The sequence below is a fragment of the Ovis aries genome, chromosome 2, assembly GCF_016772045.2.
Source record: "Ovis aries strain OAR_USU_Benz2616 breed Rambouillet chromosome 2, ARS-UI_Ramb_v3.0, whole genome shotgun sequence".
NCBI lineage: Eukaryota > Metazoa > Chordata > Mammalia > Artiodactyla > Bovidae > Ovis > Ovis aries.
The window spans coordinates 119,917,585-119,939,090 of NC_056055.1; the positions used below are offsets into that span (position 1 = coordinate 119,917,585).

At 39.0% G+C, this 21,506-nt stretch overlaps 1 protein-coding gene across 2 annotated transcripts in view; it reads right to left on the reverse strand.

Moving 5' to 3' along the window:
• Positions 1 to 13,387: 13,387 nt before the first annotated feature.
• Positions 13,388 to 21,506, reverse strand: part of WDR75 (WD repeat domain 75) — a 35,552-nt gene continuing 27,433 nt past the window's right edge. The window contains exons 15-21 of one of the 2 annotated variants that reach the window (XM_004004512.5): positions 20,727 to 20,821; positions 19,482 to 19,577; positions 18,719 to 18,888; positions 18,169 to 18,228; positions 15,365 to 15,514; positions 14,920 to 15,011; positions 13,388 to 14,634 (exon numbers count right to left, since the gene is read on the reverse strand). In XM_004004512.5, coding sequence (XP_004004561.1) covers positions 14,430 to 14,634; positions 14,920 to 15,011; positions 15,365 to 15,514; positions 18,169 to 18,228; positions 18,719 to 18,888; positions 19,482 to 19,577; positions 20,727 to 20,821 — 868 coding nt within the window. In that variant the 3' untranslated portion in view covers positions 13,388 to 14,429. Of the gene's footprint in view, positions 14,635 to 14,919; positions 15,012 to 15,364; positions 15,515 to 15,848; positions 16,110 to 18,168; positions 18,229 to 18,718; positions 18,889 to 19,481; positions 19,578 to 20,726; positions 20,822 to 21,506 lie in introns of those variants that run through there. The other variant, XR_006058719.2, reaches the window with a different exon arrangement.

Genomic DNA, 21,506 nt, shown 5'->3' on the forward strand with positions numbered 1-21,506 from the left:
AACTTCTGGAGTTTACCCAAACTCATATCCCTTGAGTAGGTGATACCATCCAGCCATCTCATCCTCTGTCTGCTTCGCCCCTGCCCTCAATCTTTCCCAGCATCAGGGTCTTTTCCGATGAATCAGCTCTTCGCATCAGGTGGCCGAAGTATTGGAGTTTCAGCTTCAACATCAGTCCTTCTAATGAATATTCAGGACTGATTTCCTTTAGGATGGACTGGTTGGATCTCCTTGCTGTCCAAGGGACTCTCAAGAGTCTCCTCCAGCACCATAGTTCAAAAGCATCAATTCTTCAGCACTCAGCTTTCTTTTCAGTCCAGCTCTCACTCCATACATGACTACTGGAAAAACCATAGCCTTGACTAGATGGACCTTTGTTGGCAAAGTAATGTCTCTGCTTTTTAACATGCTGTCTAGATTGATCATAAATTTTCTTCCAAGGAGCAAGTGTCTTTTAATTTCATGGCTGCAGTCACCATCTGCAGTGATTTTGGAGCCCCCAAAATAAACTCTGACACTGTTTCCACTGTTTCCCCATCTATTTGCCATGAAACGATGGGACCAGATGCCATGATCTTAGTTTTCTGAATGTTGAGATTTAAGCCAACCTTTTCACTCTCCTCTTTCACTTTCATCAAGAGGCTCTTTAGTTCTTCTTCACTTTCTGCCATAAGGGTGCTGTCATCTGCATATCCGAGGTTATTGATATTTTGCCCAGCAATCTTGATTCCAGCTTGTGCTTCATCCAGCCCAACGTTTCTCATGATGTACTCTGCATAGAAGTTAAATAAGCAGGGTGACATATACAGCCTTGACATACTCCTTTCCCTATTTGTAACCAGTCTGTTGTTCCATGTCCAGTTTTAACCATTGCTTCCTGACCTGCATACAGGTTTCTCAAGAGGCAGGTCAGGTGGTCTGGTATTCCCGCATCTTTAAGAATTTTCCACAGTTTGTTGTGATCCACAGAGTCAAAGGCTTTGGCATAGTCAATAAAGCAGAAATAGATGTTTTTCTGGAATTCTCTTGCTTTTTTAATGATCCAGCAGATGTTGGCAGTTTGATCTCTGGTTCCTCTGCCTACTCTAAAACCAGCTTGAACATCTGGAAGTTCACGGTTCACGTGTTGCTGAATGTTAATAACCACATGGCATTGTGAGATGACTGAAGCCTCAGAGAGGAGACTAGGGTAGTCCCAAACCTTAATCACACTCACTGTTCTTTGCTTGTTGAGGGTAGTTTTCAACCACTCATATTAATACACGACCTTCCTGTTTGCCTGAGAAAGGGGATTGTTTTCAGAATTGGTCATTAGAAAGATTGGGTTACCAGAGAGTTCAGGTTAATTGAGATCTTGAAACCTACAACAATTTTTGTAGAATGAGGGACAATCTTAAAACAAAAATATCATCTTTATTTATTGTTTTAATTTTATGTTACCTAATACATTAAAGTACTCATTTACTCATTGAGTTCTCAAACTTCTATTTGGAACTTACTTTGCTAGATGCAGGATGACAAATTGGCTATGATACCTGTTGGAATATGTGAATATTTGCATGTCCTTAGATGCAAGTCTCGGAGAAGGCAATGGCACCCCACTCCAGTACTCTTGCCTGGGAAATCCCACGGACGGGGGAGCCTGGTGGGCTATAGTCCATGGGGTCGCTAAGAGTCGGACACGACTGAGTGACTTCACTTTCATTTTTCACTTTCATGCATTGGAGAAGGAAATGGCAACCCACTCCAGTGTTCTTGCCTGGAGAATCCCAGGGACGGGGGAGTCTGGTGGGCTGCCGTCTATGGGGTCACAGAGTTGGACACAACTGAAGCGACTTAGCAGCAGCAGCTGTTTAAATGAAATGCATAGATCTTACTTGGATACTGATACAGACATAAAAAGCTACTTATAGAGAACAAGATGGTGGAAGAGTAGGTGGACGTGGAGTACATCTCTCTCCACGGATCCATCAGGAACACACCTTCAGACACAGAAGTGCATGCAGAACTCCAGCTGAGAGTGGACAGGAGTACCTGACCAGAGGAAAAGAATATACAGAACCATGCAAAACTAGGTCCGACGAAGGAACTAGGGGTTAAAAACAGGAGTGTTAATAGGACTGGACCTGCCCTCGGCTGGTGGGGAAACTAGAGCAGGGATCTGATTCCCACACTGGGGGCAACTGTCCGAGTCAGAGGAGAAACATTTAAGGCTGAGAATGAAACAGCTGATCTGTGGCAGCCTAAATGGAATCAGAATCAGACAGTTCTTGCCGCAGCCATACCAACCCCGGACAGTGACGCCAAGTCTCCTGGAAGTCGCAGCAGCTGGGAACTGGAGTTTAGGGGTTGTGGCGCAATCCCAGGGCAAGGGCTGCTGTTGACTGTGGAGAGACAGATGGAGGGGATGTGAGGGAGGAGATTTGGTGGGAAATGTCTGTGGAGGAAAGCCAGGCATCCGTGGATGCAAGGCAATACTGCTGAGTCATGTGTAGGGGGTGGAGCCACCATAGCCTCTTCTCTCCCCACACAAGAGCATTTGCAGCTGAACAATAGAGAGGCTGGCCCATCAAACGCCTGACATACTGAACTACAGAGTAGGACCCCACCCAGGGCGCCCCTTTAAGTGCCTGACACACCCACAACAGAGAAGGACCCCAGGCAAGGGAGCCCTCTAAGTGCCTGAACAGGCAGAGCTACGGAGAAATATTGGTCAAAGAGGCCTTCTGATCGCCGGCTACAAGAGGCTTGAAAAAAGACTCTGATAGGGCCATAACTCCTGCGGCAGAGGCAGTCTGTGTCTCTGCACACTTGGCACCACCAGGGTCCCCACAAGCCAAGCAGCTGAGCCACCTTCACACTCAACTCTCACTGGGGCAGAGCTGCCACAGGCAAAGAAAGTCTTGTGTCTATGCACACAGTCTACAGCTCTGCGACCCTGTAGACTGTGGCCTGCCAGGCTTCTCTGAAAGGATGGGGGGTTCTTCAGGCAAGAATACTGGAGCGTATTGGCCAATACTCGTCATGCCCTTCTAGAGCACTATATTACCTGCTGTCCTAGCCACCAACACCCTTGAGTATCTGGTGCTGCCAGAACCCCTGTGACCCAAGCAGCTGTACCACCTCCACACCTGGCCCTCACAGGGGCAAGCTCAAGTCCTCCAGAGCAGCCTAAGGGGCAAACCCCAGTGGACGACCCACATGCAGAGGTGGAAATAAAACCACAATTGAAACCCAGGGGCAGTGTGGCTAAGGAAGAACACTTAAAACCATTCTACCAGTTGTACAAGCTACAGATTAAATTCACACAATCAACTAGGCAGACTGTGTCTATGGGAAATATAAAAGGTCATTGAGAGCGCTCACAAAAGAAATCGCACTGGTTCTGATAGCCATGGACACTGGAGGCAAGAACACACAGGAGTAGGACCAGATTAGAATCTGAGCCGCCCCCACAGCAGGTCCAGAGATCAGCAGTGTTGAGGGCATCCAGTGTGAGGTGGACTGTGACTCCCAGCGAGGGAAAGGGCTCTGACAGCAATGACTCAAGAAAAACATTTATTATTTTTGTTTTGACTTGTTCTGTAGATTCTTTTGAATTTTTTTCTTTTCTCCCCTCATCTAGTTGTTGATTTTATTGGCACTATGAAATCTAATTAAGCTTTTGAGCTTTTTTCCCCTTTTTTTTCGCTCAGTCACATTTTCTATTGTTAGAAACCTCTGCCTCTATGCTGAGCTTTTGCAGTTGTGTGGAGTTTTCCTTTTTTTTTCCTTTCAATTTTTTAACCCTACTCTTGATTTTTCTGCATTTATTCCTTTGCTAGCTTGTTTTACTTTTCTTTTCCCCTTGCAGTTAGTCTTTAATGTATATAAATCTTTTAACTTTTCTACATTTATTCCTTTGCTGGCTTTTTTTACTTTTCTTTTCCCCTTGCAGTTAATCTTTAATGTGTATAAATCTTTATACACATCTTTAACTTTGCATGTCTATTCTTTCCTTTCCTCTCAACATACTTGAGGAATAAAACGAGTTTTATTTTCACTGATTTATTCCCCAATGGGCACTTTGCTTTAGTTCTGTTTTCCAGTTTGTGGTTTAGTTAGTTTTATTCTGGTAGATATAATTTTTGGTTTCATTTGTTCACTGGGTTAATCTACTGTACTTTTTGTTAGACTGTTCTGATTTTGTTTATGGGTGTATATGTATAGGTGTATATTCAGTCTCTTTTTATTGTTGTTATAAACCTCTGCCTCTATGCTGGACTTTTGCAGTTCTGTGGTGTTTTCCTTTTTAATTTTAAAAACCTATTATATTTTTTTTCTACAATTATTCCTTTGTTTGCTTTTCTTACTGTTCTTTCCCCCTTGCAGTTAAACTTTAATGTATATAAATCTTCATCTATATCTACTTAACTTTGCATATCTATTCTTTCTTTCCTTTCCTCTCAACATTATTTGTTAGTTTTGTTTTCATTGCTTTATTCCCCACTTGGCACATTGCTTTAGTTTTGTTTTCCAGTTTGTGCTTTAGTTAGTTCTGGTCTTAACTGTAAATGTAATTTTTCATTTCCTTTGTTCATTGGGTCAATCTACTGTACTTTTTTTTGTTGGACTGTTTTGACTTTGCTCATGGGTGTATATGAATATGCCATTATTTTAATTATTGTTTGCCTGCCTGATTTTGTAATTGCCATTTGTCTGCGGTTCATCTTTAGTTTCTCGTTTTTGGATATTTGTTTTCATCTCACTTAATGCCATAATAAACCACTTGTGGAATCTTCATTCCTGACCAGAGATCAAGCTCTGAGCCTTTGGAGTGGGAGCACTGATTCCAGAGAACTAATCCTAGGAAGTATCAAATAGTGAGAACTCACAAAGGAAACCACTTGAATACAAGACCTGGCATCATCCAACCACCATTAGCACCCTGTGCAGGACGCCTCATCTAAACAAACAAAACAAAAATACAAACCCAATCATCAGCAGACAGGATTACCAGCTCACTCAGCCTTGCCCATCAGAGGAAAAACAAAAACTCAGCACAGATCTCACCCTATACCAAGCTTACACAAACCACTGCACCAACCTTAGGAGGGCAGAAACCAAAAGGAAGAAAGAAGTCAACCTTGAAGCCTGGGGAAAGGAGACCTCAAAAACAGTAAATTAAAAAAAATAATAATGAAAAGGCAGAGAAATACAACACAAGTGAAAGAACAAAGTAGAAACACATAAGTCCAAATAAAAGAAGAGGAAATTGGCAAACTACCTGAAAAAGAATTCAGAATAATGATAGCAAAGATGATAAAAAAACATGGAAAACAGAATGGAGAAAATGCAAGAATCAATTAACAAAGATCTAGAAGAATTAAAGAACAAACATACAGAGACAAACACATTACTGAAATTAAAAATACTCTAGAACTAGAATCAACAGCAGAATATCTGAAGCAGAAGAACGAATCAGTGAGCTGGAAGATAAGAATGGTGGAAGTGACTTCTGAAGAGCAGAATAAAGTGAAAAGGATGAAAAGAACTGAGGATAGCCTCAGAGACCTCTGGGACAAGATCAAATGCACCAACGTTCGAATTACAGGGGTCCCAGAAGAAAAAGAGAAAAAGAAGGAGTATGAGGAAAATTTTGAAGAGATTATAGTTGAGAATTTCCCCAACATAGAAAAGGAAATAGTCAATCAAGTCCAAGAGGCACAGAGAATCCCATACAGGATAAACCCAAGGAGAAACATGCGAAGACTCATACTAATCAAACTAACAAAGACTAAAAACAAAGAAAGAAAATTAAAAGCAGCAAGGGAGAGGCAGTAACACACAAGGGAAACCCCATATGCTTAACAGCTGTTCTTTCAGCAGAAACTGTAGACCAGAAGGGAATTGCAGGATATATTTAAAGTACTGAAAGGGAAAAATCTACAACCAAGATTACTCTACCTGGCAAGGATCTCATTGAAAACTGATGGAGAAATAAAAAGCTTTCAGACAAGCAAAAGTAAAGAGAATTCAGTACTGCCAAACAAGCTTTACAACAAATGTTAAAGGGACTTATATAGTCAAGAAATAAAAGGGAAGGAAAAAGAGTGACAAAATGAATGCCGAACAATTAAGATAGTGGCAATCGTAACATATGTATCAATAATTACTTTAAATGTAAATGGATTAAGTGGTGCAAGCAAAAGACACAGACTGGCTGAATGGATACAAAAACAAGACCCATATAAACACTGTCTACAAGAAACCCACTTCGGACCTAAAGACACATATAGACTGAAAGTGAGAGGATGGAAAAATGTATTCCATGCAAATGGAAAGCAAAACTAAGCTGCAGTAGCATCTTCAGTTCAGTCGAGTTGCTCAATCGTGTCTGATCTTTGCGACCCCATGGACTACAGAATGCCAGGCCTCCCTGTCCATCACCAACTCCCGGAGTTTACTCAAACTTATGTGCAACGAGTTGGTGACACCATCCAACCATCTCATCCTCTGTTGCCCCCTTCTCCTCCTGCCTTCAATCGTTCCCAGCATCAGGGTCTTTTCAAACGAGTCAGTTCTTTGCATCAGGTGGACAAAGTATTGGAGTTTCAGCTTCAGCATCAGTCCTTCCAATGAACACCCAGGACTGATCTCCTTTAGGATGGACTGGTTGGATCTCCTTGCAGTCCAAGGGACTCTCAAGAGTCTTCTCCAACACCACAGTTCAAAAGCATCAATTCTTTGGTGTTCAGCTTTCTTTATAGTCCAACTCACATCCATACATGACTACTGGAAAAACCATAGCTTTGACTAGACGGACCTTTGTTGGCCAAGTAGTCTCTGCTTTCTAGTATGGTGTCTAGGTTGGTGAAAACTTTTCTTCCATGGAGTGAGCGTCTTTTTATTTCATGGCTGCAATCACCATCTGCAGTGATTTTGGAGCCCAAGAAAAAAAGTCTGTCACTATTTCCCCATCTATTTGCCATGAAGTGATGGGACCAGATGCCATGCTCTTTGTTTTCTGAATGTTGAGCTTTAAGTCAACTTTTTCACTCTTGTCTTTCATCAAGAGGCTCTTTAGTTCTTCGCTTTCTGCATAAGGGTGGTGTCATCTGCATATCTGAGGTTATTGATATTTCTCACGGCAATCTTGATTCCAGCTTGTGCTTCATCCAGCCCAGCATTTCTCATGATGTACTCTGCATATAAATTAAATAAGCAGGGTAACAATATACAGCTTTGACATACTGCTTTCCCTATTTGGAACCAGTCTGTTCCATGTCCAGTTCTAACTGTTGCTTTTGGACCTGCATACAGATTTTTCAAAAGGAAGGTAAGGTGGTGTGGTATTCCCATCTCTTTCAGAATTTTCCAGAGTTTGTTGTGGTCCACATAATCAAAGGCTTTGGCATAGTCAGTAAAGCAGAATTAGATACTTTTCTGGAATTCTCTTGCTTTTTCAATATCCAGCAGATGTTGGCAATTTGATCTCTGGTTCCTCTGCCTTTTCTAAATCCAGCTTGAACATCTGGAAGTTCATGGTTCACATACTGTTTAAGCCTGGCTTGGAGAATTTTGAGCATTACTTTACTAGCATGTGAGTGCAGTTGTGTGGTAGTTTAAGCATTGTTTGGCATTGCCCTCTTTGGGACTGGAATGAAAACTGACCCTTCCCAGTCCTGTAGCCACTGTTGAGTTTTCCAAATTTGCTGGCATACTGAGTACAGCACTTTCACAGCATCATCTTTTAGGACTTGAAATAGCTCTGCTGAATTCCATCACCCCTATTAGCTTTGTTCGTAGTGATGCTTTCTAAGGCCCTCTTGACTTCATAGTCCAGAATGTCTGGCTCTAGGTTGATGATCACACCATCGTGATTATCTGGGTCATGATCTTTTTTGCATACTACTTCTGTGTATTTTTGCCACCTCTTCTTATTTCTTCTGCTTCTTTTAGGTCTGTACCATTTCTGTCCATCATTGTGCCCATCTCTGCATGAAATGTTCCCTTGGTATCTCTAATTTTCTTGAAGAGAGCGCTAGTCTTTCCCATTCTATTGTTTTCCTCTATTTCTTTGCACTGATCACTGAGAAAGCCTTTCTTATCTCTCCTTGCTATTCTTTGGAAGTCTGCATTCAAATGGGTTTATTTTTTCTTTTCTCCTTTGCCTTTTGCTTCTCTTGTATTCACAGCTAGTTTTAAGGCCTCAGAAAACCATTTTGCCTTTTTGCATTTCTTTTTCTTGGGGATGGTCTTGATCTCTGCCTCCTGTACAATGTCACGAACCTCTGTCCATAGTTCTTCAGGCACTCTGTCTATCAGATTTAACCCCTTGAATCTATTTGTCACTTCCACTGTATAATCATAAGCGATTTGATTTAGGTCATACCTGAATGGTCTAGTGGTTTTCCCTACTTTCTTCAATATAAGTCTGAATGTGGCAATAACAGAATGATCTCTGTTCACTTCCAAGGCAAACCATTCAATATCACAGTAATCCAAGTCTATACCCCAAACAGTAATGCTGAAGAAGTTGAACGAGTCTATGAAGACTTACAAGTGCTTCTAGAACTAACACCCAAAAAAGATGTCCTTTTCATTATAGGGGCAGGAATAGAAAAGTAGGAAGTCAAGAAATACCTGGAGTAACAGGCAAATTTGGCCTTGGAGTACAGAATGAAGCAGGGCAAAGGCTAATAGAGTTCTGCCAAGAGAATGCACTGGTCATAGCAAACACTCTCTTCCAACAACACAAGAGAAGACTCTACATATACATATAGACATCATCAGATGGTCAATACCAAATCAGATTGATTATATTCTTTGCAGCCAAAGATGGAGAAGCTCTATACAGTCAGCAAAAACAAGACTGGGAGCTGACTGTGGCTCAGATCATGAACTTCTTATCGCCAAATTCAGCAATCCTTATGTCAGACAAACTAGACCTTAAAATAAAGATTATAAGAGATAATGAAGGAGACTACATAATGGTCGAAGGATCATTCCAAGGGGAAGACATAACAATCGTAAATATCTATGGACCCTGCATACTAGCACCTCAATACATAAGACAAACACTAACAGACATAAAAGGAGAAATTGACAGTAACATAACCGTAGGAGACTTTAACACCCCACTCACACCAATGGACAGATCATCAAAACAGAAAATTAATTAAAAACCACAAGTCTTAAATGATACATTAGATGAGATGGATCTCACTGATATCTTCAGGACATTCCATCCAAATCCAGAATATACCTTCTTAAGTGCAAATGGAACATTCTCCATGACAGACTACATCTTAGGTCACAAATCAAACCTCAGGAAATTTAAGAAAACTGAAATTGTGTCAAGCATCTTCTCTGACCACAACGCTATGAGACCAGATATCAATTATAAGACAAAAACTGTAAGAAATACAAACACATGGACATTAAACAATATGTTTCTAAGTAACCAAGAGGTTACTGAAGAAATCAAAAGGGAAAAAAAAAATCTAGAAAAAATGACAATGAAAACGTGACAACTCAAAACCTATGGGATGCAGCAAAAGCAGGTCTAAGAAACAAGGAAAAACATTAAATAGACAAACTAACTTCATACCTAAAACAACTGGAAAAAGAACCAAAAAAATCCCAAAATTAGTATAAGGAAAGAAATCATAAAGATCCAAGCAGAAGTATCTTAAAAAGAAATAAAAGAAACAATAGCAAAGATAAATAAAACTAAAAGCTGGTTCTTTGAGAAGGTAAACAGAACTGACAGACTCATGGGAGAAAAAAAGAGAGAATCAAATCAACAAAATCAGATATGAAAAAGAGGTTACAACAGACAATGCAGAAATACAAAGGATTATGAGAGACTATTATGAACAACTATATGGCAATAAAATGGATAACCCAGAAAAAATGGACAGATTCTTAGAAAAGTTCAATCTTCCAAGACTGAAGCAAGAAGAAATAGAAATCATGAACAACCCAATTACAAGCACTGACACTGAAGCTGTGATAAAAAATCTCCCCAGAAACAAAAGCCCAGGACCAGATGGCTTCACAGGAGAATTCTATCAAACATTTAGAGAAGAGCTAATACCTAACCTTCTAAAACTATTTCAAAAAATTTCAGAAGAAGGAACACTTTCAAATTCACTCTATGAGGCCACTATCACCCTGATACCTAAACCAGACAAAGACAGCACAGGAAAAGAAAATTACAGGCCAGTAACACTGATGAACATAGATGCAAAAATCCTCAACAAAATTTTAGCAAACAGAATTCAGCAACACATCAAAAAGCTCATATCCCATGATCAAGGTGGGTTTATTCCAGGAATGCAAGGATTCTTCAATATACAGAAATCAGTCAATGTGATACATCATATTAACAAACTGAAAGGTAAAAACTATATGATCATCTCTATAGATGCAGAAAGCCTTTGACAAGATTCAGCACCCATTTATGATTAAAACTCTTCAAAAAACGGGCATAGAAGGAACCTACCTCTACACAGTAAAGGCCATATATGATAAGCCTACAGCAAACATTATTCTCAATGGCAAAAAACTGAAAGCATTTCCCCTAAGATCAGGAACAAGACAAGTGTATCCACTTTCACCACTATTATTCAACATAGTTCTGGAAGTCCTAGCTACATCCAAGAAGAAAAAGAAATAAAAGGAATCCAGATCAAAAAAGAAGTAAAGCTCTCACTGTTTGCAGATGACATGAAAAAACATTAAAAAAAAAAAAAACCCTACAGATAGTATCAGAAAATTACTAGAGCTAATCAGTGAATTTAGCAAAATTGCAGGATACAAAATCAATACATAGAAATCACTTGCATTTCTATATACCAACTATGAAAAATCAGAAAGAGAAATTAAGGAATCAATCCCATTTACCATGGCAACAAAAGAATATCTAGGAATAATCTTAAGTAAGGAGACAATAGAACTGTACAAAGAAAAGTATAAAATACTAATGAAAGAAATCAAAGATGACAAAAACAGATGGAGAGATATTCCATGTTCCTGGGTAGGAAGAATCAATATTGTGAAAATGACTATACTACCAAATGCAATTTACAGATTCAATGAGACCCCTATCAAATTACTAATGGCATTTTTCACAGAACTAGAACAAAAAATTTCACAATTCATATGGAAACACAAAAGCCCAAGCCAAAGCAGCCTTGAGAAAGAAGAATGGTGCTGGAGGAATCAACCTTCCTGACTTCACATTATACCACAAAGGTACAGTCATCAAGACAGTATGGTACTGGCACAAAACATAGACCAATGGAACAAGATAGAAATCCCAGAAATAAACCCATGCACCTATGGGTACTTTATTTTTGACAAAGGAGGCAAGAATATACAATGGGGCAAAGACAGCCTCTTCAATAAATGGTAGTGGGAAAACTGGACAGCTACATGTAAAAGACTGGAGAAGGGCATGGCAACCCACTCCAGTAATTTTGCCTGGAGAGTCCCTGGTGCGTTGCAGAGTCAGACACGACTGAAGCAACTTAGCACACACACACGCACTTGTAAAAGAATGAAATTAGAACACTTCCTAACATCATACACAAAGATAAACTCAAAATGGATTAAAGACCTAAATGTGAGACCAGAAACTATAAAACTCTTAGAGGAAAACACAGGCAGAACACTCAATGACATAAATCAAAGCAAGATCCTCTTTGGCCCACCTCCTAGAGTAACAGAAATAAAAACAAAAGTAAACAAGTGGGACTTGATTAAACTTAAAAGCTTTTGCACAGCAAAGGAAACCATAAGCAAGGTGAAAAGACAACCCTCAGAATGGGAGAAAATAGCAGCAAATGAAACAACTGACAAAGGATTAATTTTAAAAATATACAAGCAGCTCATACAACTCAATGCCAGAAAAACAAACAACCCAATCAAAAAGTGGGAAAAAGATCTAAACAGACATTTCTCCAAAGAAGATATACAGATGGCTAACAAACACATGAAAGATGCTCACCACCACTCATTATTAGAGAAATGCAAACCAAAACTACAATGAGATATCACCTCACACTGGTCAGAGTGGCCGTCATCAAGAAGTCTACAAACAATAAATGCTGGAGAGGGTGTGGAGAAAAGGGAATGCCCTTGCACTGTTGGTGGGAATGTAAATTGATATAGCTACTATGGAAGATGGTATGGAAATTCCCTAAAAAACCAGGAATAAAAGCACCAAATGACCCAGCAATCCCACTCCTAGGCATATACCCTGAGGAAACCAAAACTGAAAAAGACACATGTATCACGTTGTTCACTGCAGCACTATTTACAATAGCTGGAACATGGAAACAACCTAGATGTCTACAGACAGATGAATGGATACAGAAGTCGTGGTACATACACACAATGGAATATTACTCAGCCATAAAAAGGAACACATTTGAGTCAGTTCTGATGAGGTGGATGAACCTAGAACCTATTATACAGAGTGAAGTGAGTCAGAAAGAGAAAGATATAGTACATAATGCATATATATGGAATCTACTAGAAAAATGATACTAAAGAATTTATTTACAGGTCAGCGATGGAGAAACAGACAGAGAACAGACTTACGGACATGGGGAGAGAGGAGGAGAGGGTGAGATGTATGGAAAGAGTAACATGGAAACTTACATTACCATATGCAAAATAGATAGCCAACAGGAATTTGCTCTATGGCTCAGGGAACTTAAACAGGGGCGCTGTATCAACCTAGATGGGTTTCATGGAAGGGAGATGGGAGGGAGGTTCCAAAGGGAAGGGATATATGTATACCTATGGCTGATTCATGTTGAGGTTTGACAGAAAACAACAAAATTCTATAAAACAATTATCCTTCAATAAAAAAATTAAAAAGGAAAAAAAAGAATGTAATAAGTTAAAAAGCACAATAATAAAAAACACTTACAATGCTATCTTTTTTTTAAATAAAATAAACATTTGCCTGACTCTTGAAAGCCACATTCAGTTGGAAGAAAGATCAGAAGAGAAAACAGAGCAGAGGCTCTAAGGGAGTGAATGGCTAAGAGCAAAATGTCCAGGGAAACGCCACTTCCTATGTTCTTTCCTAGTGGCTCCTTGGCCAGAGACCTCAGTTCTGCCATCTTCTGCAACTTCTGACTAGAAGCAGTGATGTATTCAACGAAGCTAATGAATTAAGTGAGAGAAAAAATTAAGAAAATATAAAGGCAATTTTAAGATCACAAGCTATACCCTCGAGAAGTTGAACTGAACCTCAAAATAGAACTTTCAACAAAATTACAAGAGGATAAGTGCTGGGATCAAATCTAATCATTTTTCCACAACGCTAACTGAAAAGAACCGAGCAAGGGACAGCGTGTGACAAGAGAAAAAAGATCCATCATTGTTCTGCTTTGTACCAATTTATTCAGCAGTGTTAGCATCCATGAAAACCAACAAAACGACCAACTAACTCGAGTGGCCATAAAGAGACATGACGGGATGTTAAATGTACTATTTTAACCACCATACTAGATAGTCAGTAGAAGACACTCTCTAAGTCCATAAATCATATAGATGTTTAAGCGTATTATAGAAATTTATAAGGTTACTTTCAATGAGTACCAATATAAAAGTGTAAAATCCCAAAATAGTAGAAATAGAATCTAAAAAAATATTTTAAAAAGAGCCACTTAGAGCAAATTTGTGAACATTCCCTGAGATGTGCACTTATGTGTACACTTGTTTTTGCATTAGCTTTTTAATATAGATTTTACAAAAGAGGATCACTGAATTGGAAAACTCCTAAGGGACTCTTCCATGACTCAGTAGACACAGTAACACGGACAGAGTAACACTAGCTCTTACTGGCTCTAAGGCTGACATGAAGACCGTATTTACAAGCATAGTAGACACCTTCGCAGAAAGGTATGGGGTCAGATGATGTTTCCAGATTTTAGGCAGCTTATATTATGTAACATTCTCAGCAAAGTCTGTGAAATACTACCATAATCAAATCATCTCCCTAAATATCTCTATGAGAAATATACAGGGGGCTGAAATCAAGACTGTAGAGAACCTCACATCAGTTCAAGTTGTACTTGGCCACCAAATGAATTCTGAAATTAAAACACTATCTACAAAACCTTAAAAAAGTTTATTTTCTCTCCAAATTGCAGATAAGGGGACTTATGCTGTATAAGTTCAACTTCCAGCTCTCCCTTAAGGCTGATATGTGAAATGAGATGATACATATGGCAACTGTAAAATGTGATGTAAACCCAACTTCATATTACCAGTTATTTAAAAGTAAAGCCTGTAAATATTTAACAGCCTGTTAATATTTCAAGAACAGAAATAACATTTAAATAGATTTGTGGAGTATCAACATATAATGAAAACAAATCAAAACATAAAAACAAAGTGCAGAACCCTCCCCCATCCTCCAAGGCTCAAAGAGCAGCTATCCAGCTGTAGTCTACTTTCCTAAATTTTTTCAGTTCCTTTTCTTCTGATTTTGACAACTGATGTATAATGTCTTCTTCCAAATCTGTGTTATTTGTATCCTGGATCTTTTCAGTGAAATTATTTTCTTCATCTGAATCATCACTTTCTTTTTCTTCTTCCATATCGACATCATCAGGATTTTCTTCAGCACTTTAACAATAACAGAAAACGCAATTACTATTGAAAAATATTTCTAAACAACAACTTTCTAATTTAAGATACTTATGAAAAAAATCATATGAACAACATTAATGAAAATTCTTGTTACTGAATACATTTTTATTTTATTTATTTGACTTAGTAATTCTATACCCTGTAAATTCAGATTAAAGCTGAAGGAGAAACACAGGGAAAGAATATTGTGATCAATGATATCACAGACCATCCTGTTTCTCAAAACAAGAGTATCTGAACACATCTAATGAATGGCCTTACCTCTTCGTCTCCGTAGACAGCAGCAGTGAGTTTACAAACATGGAGCAGAGGAAAGAAGCAGATGGCAGGACATGGGCTGGAGTGCGAAGAAGCTAAGAGTAAAACAGAAAAATAGGGTTCCATTTAAAAAGAGCAAATGCCAAGGCTTTTATCAACACCAGGTTCTGTTGATGAAAAAAGAAACAACTCCTACTTTTATGCAAACAACCCCTCCTCCGACCCCATCAGAAATCCTAAATTTTATACCATTTAGTTTGAGAATTATAGTTGCACAATACACAAATGATTATCCAAAAATTATTTGTTACAGATTGATTATACAAAAATTCCAACTTTAGTTAAAGTGCTTTACTGCATTTAATCCATGTCACATAGGTATAAGCAATTAATTTATACTATTAGTTTCAGTGTTATGATAAACTTGTGTAATTAGTTAATTACTTACCTCACTAATTGCAGGGATGTTTTCTGTTAAGGGCAGCTGCACCAGCTCATTCTCCAAAGCTTCATTTAACTTGTCATTTTGTTGTTGCTGCCTGTGCTTTCCCAATAAGAAATAAAATGGGGTTGTTGGAAGACTTTCTTCTGCTAATAGCTGTAAGGGTTAAAGAACAGGGAAATAGTTTCAATAAAAAAGGAGGAACTGCCTTCTGATCCAAGTACTACAGTAATAAAATAACAGGGATGAAAGGAATTGTAGGTTATCTTGTATGATTCTTTCACTTCACAAGGAAAGCAATTGTGACTAGCCCATTTACTCTGAGAAAAGCCAACGTGGACACTTGGATGACAGAACAAAATGCACACCTACCACTACCTCTTCCCCCAGTCCTACAAAAACAGCAGCAAAGGGGAGGGCATAAATCTGCAGTAATAAAGACACTGGGTGATGTGGAAAGCGGAAAGCAGGCTGAAGGGTGGTAACTAACCTAGCAGACCCAAGAGAACAGGATTCTAAGCTGGCGGTGGCGAGCGCTAAGGAGCATCCCAATGTATGCTGTGGCGGTGTGGTCTGGTCACTAAGTTGTGTCCACCCTTGTGACCCCGCGGACTGCAGCCTGCCAGGCTCCTCTGTCCATGGGGTTCTCCAGGCAAGAATACTGGAGTGGGTTGCCATTTCCTTCTCCAAATTTATTCTGTAGAATCTCACAATGCTCAAGAATTGGTACTAATAGTACCTCTGAAAAAGGCTAAAAAAAAAAAAAAGAAACCCAGTTAGCCTGGTTAAAGCCTATCTCAAGAGCTCTCAGGTTTCCAGATCTCCTCAGCCTCAGCAGAAGGCTGGCAGTATGCTCCTTGAAGAGCAGAACCAAGTGCCTCTTTAGACTGGACAGCGTGCTGTGGAGGGTGGTGGTGGCTGCGCAGCTGAAGGCAGCTGCAGCCCATAGAGGGCGCTTCCCACAGTGCTGGAGTCAGGTGATGCCTTTAAGGCAGGAACCTGGAAGAAGTCTATCTGGGTGATAACGACCAGTCTAAGAAAGTTCTAAAAGTAATGACTTCAGCTCAGTCAGCTAGTGGAGACCAGGGGTCAAGTTCCATCCAGGCGAACTTTCAAACGGTGATCTTGCTCACTTTTAATTAAAAGCAGACAGCCAAGAATCATCAGACTCTGATGATAATCTCCAAAACAGACTGAAAAGAAAAAACCTAATGGAAATAAACCATTCGAGATATAGAAAACAAAAAAAAAACAAAAAAACCCAACCCCAAACATATATATATATAAAAATAAGATCAGATGAAAAATAAGAAATCTCTCATACTATAAAAAATGGGAAAAAAATAATTACTTTCTAAAATACTATATATTTTACCTAATGTGTATTATCTGTACCTTCCTATTAGACTGTAACACTACAAATTTAGAGACTTGACCTTTCCATTCACTGATACCCTAAATGTCTAGAGCATACAGTAATGATCAACAAAAAAATGCTGAATGAATTCAATGAATTTTCAGAGAAAACTAAGACAGGTTACAGATAAAGTATAACAGTATCTTCAAAGTTCTAAGACAAAATGATTTTCAATCTAGATTTCTACGTAACCAACCAATCAAATGGGAGAGAATAAAAACAAGTTCAAACCTGCAATGTCTTAATTTACTGCCCATACACCAACAGGGAGATATTCACCAGAGCAAACGAGTAAGCAAAGTAAGCGATAAACCACAGGATCTATTACAGTAGAGGTGACTGAATCCCCAGAATGGCAGCAAATGCAGATCCTAAGATGACTACTGTGCAGCAGGTTTTAGGTTTATAATAGGGCAATCAGTTCAGAAAAAAGCAGGTCAGAGGCTCCTGAAAATACTTCTTCAAGACTCAGAATACCTAATATGAAAACCACGAGAGAGGACTTATACACTAGGATAGACTTTGATGGTGAACTAGGTGCCCACAGTGCAGGAGACCCAAGTTTGATCCCTGTGTCAGGAAGACCCCTGGAGAAGGGAATGGCTGCCCACTCCAGGATTCTTGCCTGGAAAATTCCATGGATGGAGGAGCCTGGCAGGCTACGGTCCATGGGGTCTCAAAGAATTGGACATGACTGAGCGACTAACACTCTCACTTTCACTAGATGAGAATAGGAAACTGAGCAAATGAAAAGATAAGCAATCATTAACTCCAGATAAAAGAAGCTGGTCATAAAAGGGAAAACAACCTGTTTGTTACTGCATGGCTCAGTTATGAATTGTGTTAACATTTTTAAGGATGAACAGCGATCTAAGATAAATTTAAGATTTATCTACACTGGAAAGATTAGGGACAGAATGTATGTGGGTGTATGTTGTGTATTTGGGGGTAGGGGTGTGGAAGAAATGTCAACTTCAATAGATCACAGTTAGAAAAGACCAAATCTAATGCCTAGATCTGAAAAATCCAGAATTAGCAATATAAACATGTTTCTTAGAGACAGAGAGGTAAATAAAAACTTCAACTAAATAGTTGAGAGTGAGTATCTTTGTGGGTCATCGCACTTGGTGGTGAAGTTCAAATTTTCTCACAGAAGTCTCATAAAACTATTTGATTCTTTGGATCACCAGCATATCACTAGCATTACAAATTAAAACTACAATTTCAAAGACCACTATGACATCAAATGAAGCAAGTAGTTTCTAAGTATATAATTTAAAACTCCACTTCAGGGCAGGTAAAACATTTTTGTCATAGCTGAGTTTTGAAAGATAAACTTATCTTTGCAGAGAGGCAATGTGTATGATCTGAGCTATAAGTGATCAGAACGTACCTGTTTGCTTGTGGGTGTGAGTTTCTCTTCTGGAGACTGTGTACTGAATGTCAATAAACTCTGAAAAGAGAGGTCAATTAATGATGTAAAATATAAACTGTAGATATTAAAGTTAGAAAATAATGTCAACTTTTCATGCTTATATATATATGCTCACAGAAAATGTATTTAGTAACTGCTGTGACAGTTCTAAGATTGTTCTGAAAGATATATATATATATATATATATAAAATCAACTGATAGATCTAATTTAAGCCACTGATTTCTTTATGGTAAATCAAATAAAAAAGTTTAAAAAAGGCCATTCTAACAAATACCATTCACAATACTCTATCTTTTAGATCATATATTTTTTACTGTCATGGAATGAATGAATACAAGAAATAGCCTTAAAGGTGGGGGCTAATATACTCCCACCAATAATATGACTGTACTGAGCATATTACACAATTTGGCAGTGGGTTGAGGTGGGTAGGGAGAGGAGGGGTAATCCTTAATAAAACTATTTCACACATACTAATGACTGCCTTTTCTGAGATGGATGGTTACCTGTGATTTTGTTAGGAAGTAAAACTGGGATCTGTTCAGCCACTGGTGAGCTTCTGAGGTGAATGATTCAGGGACATCTCGGGGAACAAACACTCCCCACAAGACTTCCTCTCTGCAGATATTCTTTTGAATATACAATGGCCTTGGCTCGCTAGGTTTAAATACAAACACTAGAGAAAAAAAAACAGACAATAACATTTTGCTGGCAAAGGTTAGTTCTAGCCTCAGGTTGGAGGACCATACTCACCCTGGGACTTACCCCATTGAGTAAATGGCCCAGGTCATGATTATTTCAGGCTTTGATTCAACAAGTATCTACGTGACGCCTACTATGTGTCAAGAAGGTTAGGAACAAGGGCTTTGAAGATGAAAAAGAGAAAGAAAAATTCCTATTTCTGAGAGCAGGGCCAACTGCAGAAAACAGACACCAAAACACTGCAGAAGTACTTTTTGTCTTAAGCTCTAGAACAGACATCTGTGGAGCCTTAAGGTCACTGAGAAGGCACGATTAAAGCTCCTTGGGGGTTGGGGGGTGCCTTCAAAACCCTTCAAAGAGATGAAATCTCTCTTGGATTTTGAAGACTGAGTAGGAGATGACATGCTGAAAAATGAGGGACATCCTCAAGCTGGAACTCAAGGAAGAGCAGTAGTCAGGCAAGTGGCTTTTGATCCAAAGTAAAGTTTAATTCAAATGACATTAAAGATGCTAAAAAGAAGATTTAGGTTAACAGATTTCTTCTGTCAAAGAAACGTGTGTACTTACAGTCTGAACCAACAGAAGACTGAGTGATTGCAGCAATATTCTCTGAATTGGGATCAGGTTCCATAACTCTCACATTTAATTTCGTACTCCATTCCACTGGGGGAAAAAGGGATTCACTTCTAAGAAGAGATTTACCAAAAGCTTTCTTAAAGTAGGTACTCAATATTTATTGGGACAATCAATTTTATTATTCTTAGGAAGAGGGATTTTATGCTTCCAGATAATACAGAGTCAACGTACTGAAATTATCTGTGGAAATCTGCACTAAGATGAAGGGCAGGAAGCAAAAAAACAGAGTATTTCTTCCACATGCAATGAAATGGTTATTATTTCAGTGCAACTATGGTCTGATGTTTTTCCACTACCGCTAAATGTGGGCAAAATGTTAACCAGAATCATCATAAGTTATAAACATTCATTACTAAGCAACCACCATGCCTTCCAAACATACTTGAATAAGTAAAATGCCACAGAGTCCATGTTTGTTAGGAGGACTGTTAATAGGCTCCATTCAAATTTAATGCTGTCAGGGGCACTGCAGGTTAATATGCATTATGAATCAGAGAAACTTTCCACAAATTGTTAGGAGGGTGGAGAATATGGAGGGCGGCAGAGTCATACACACTGAAGACAGTGGGGAAAAAAACAAGGACGATGGAAGCTGATTTGCTGAAAATTAGGTAATAATTTATAAACACTGCCGACCTTGAATAACGCGGATTTGAACTGAGCAGGTCTATACATGCATGCACTCAGCTGTGTCCGCTCTGTGGCCCCACGGACTGTGAACCTGCCGGGTTCCTCTGTCCATGGACTTTTCCAGGCAGGAATACCAGAGTAGGGTACCATTTCCCACTTCAGGGAATAAGCCTTCTTCCAGGGAACAAGGCTGAGTCTCTTGCATCTCCTGTGTTGGCAGGTAGATTCTTTACCACTAGTGCCACCCGGGGAAGCCCTTTATAAATACAGCTGACCCTTGAATGACACGAATTTGAACTGAGCAGGTACACATATATACAGACTTTTAAAACAGCGAATGCTACAGCACTGTTCAATCCAAGGCTGGCTGAATCCACAGAGGGATGTCTCTAAGTTATGTGCGAAGTTTTGATTGTGCAGAGGGTCAATGACCCTAACTCCTGCATCACTCAAGAGCCAACTGTAATCAAAGTCTATTATTATAGGCATAGCACTCCAAATTTTCCTATGTGCTCTGATACCACTTTATAGCAAAAAATATCTTACATGCACAACTGAGCAGATTCCAACAGCACAGAATGCCATTTTCAGTGACACCAAGAAGATACTTGGAACAAGTCAATCTCCCAAAGCAAAGGTGCCTAGATTAAAACAAGGAAGTTAACAATTTAGTTCTACCACACTTGGTTACAGAGGACTGCAGACTTCCCGCCCTAAATTAAAACAAGGAAGGTAACAAGTTAGCTCTGCCATACTCAGTTACAAAGGACTGCTGACTTCTTGCTTTATATTAAAACAGGGAAGGTAACAAGTTAGTTCTGCCATACTCAGTTACAGAGGACTGCAGACTTCCCACCCTAGATTAAAACAGGGAAGTCAACAACAGTTAGTTCTACTACACTCAGTTACAAAGGACTGCAGACTTCCCACATAGTACTAGTTTTGTGCAGTGCAGACTTTTAGATACACACACGTTTTTGTTCATAATTATCCTGCAGAAAAAGGGGGTAAGGAGCACAAAAGGAAAGGTTTATTGACCTATTTTGTTTCTTTAGGAAAACAGATCTGATGACCGATTCTTTTCTAATATGCTGTACAGTAATTGGCACATATAGAGAACATGTACGTGAAACATACCAAATTACTTAAAACCGTTTATGCTTTTCTTTTGCCTCAAGAGGCAGATTTGCAATATGAATTGTGAAGTTTTATGAAGTAAATTCAGAATTAGATATGTTAGAAATTATAAAAATTAGCCATTCTGTCCTCAAATGCTCAAGTGACCTAAAATAAAATGGAAGATATTATTGTTAATTCTCTTGCCAT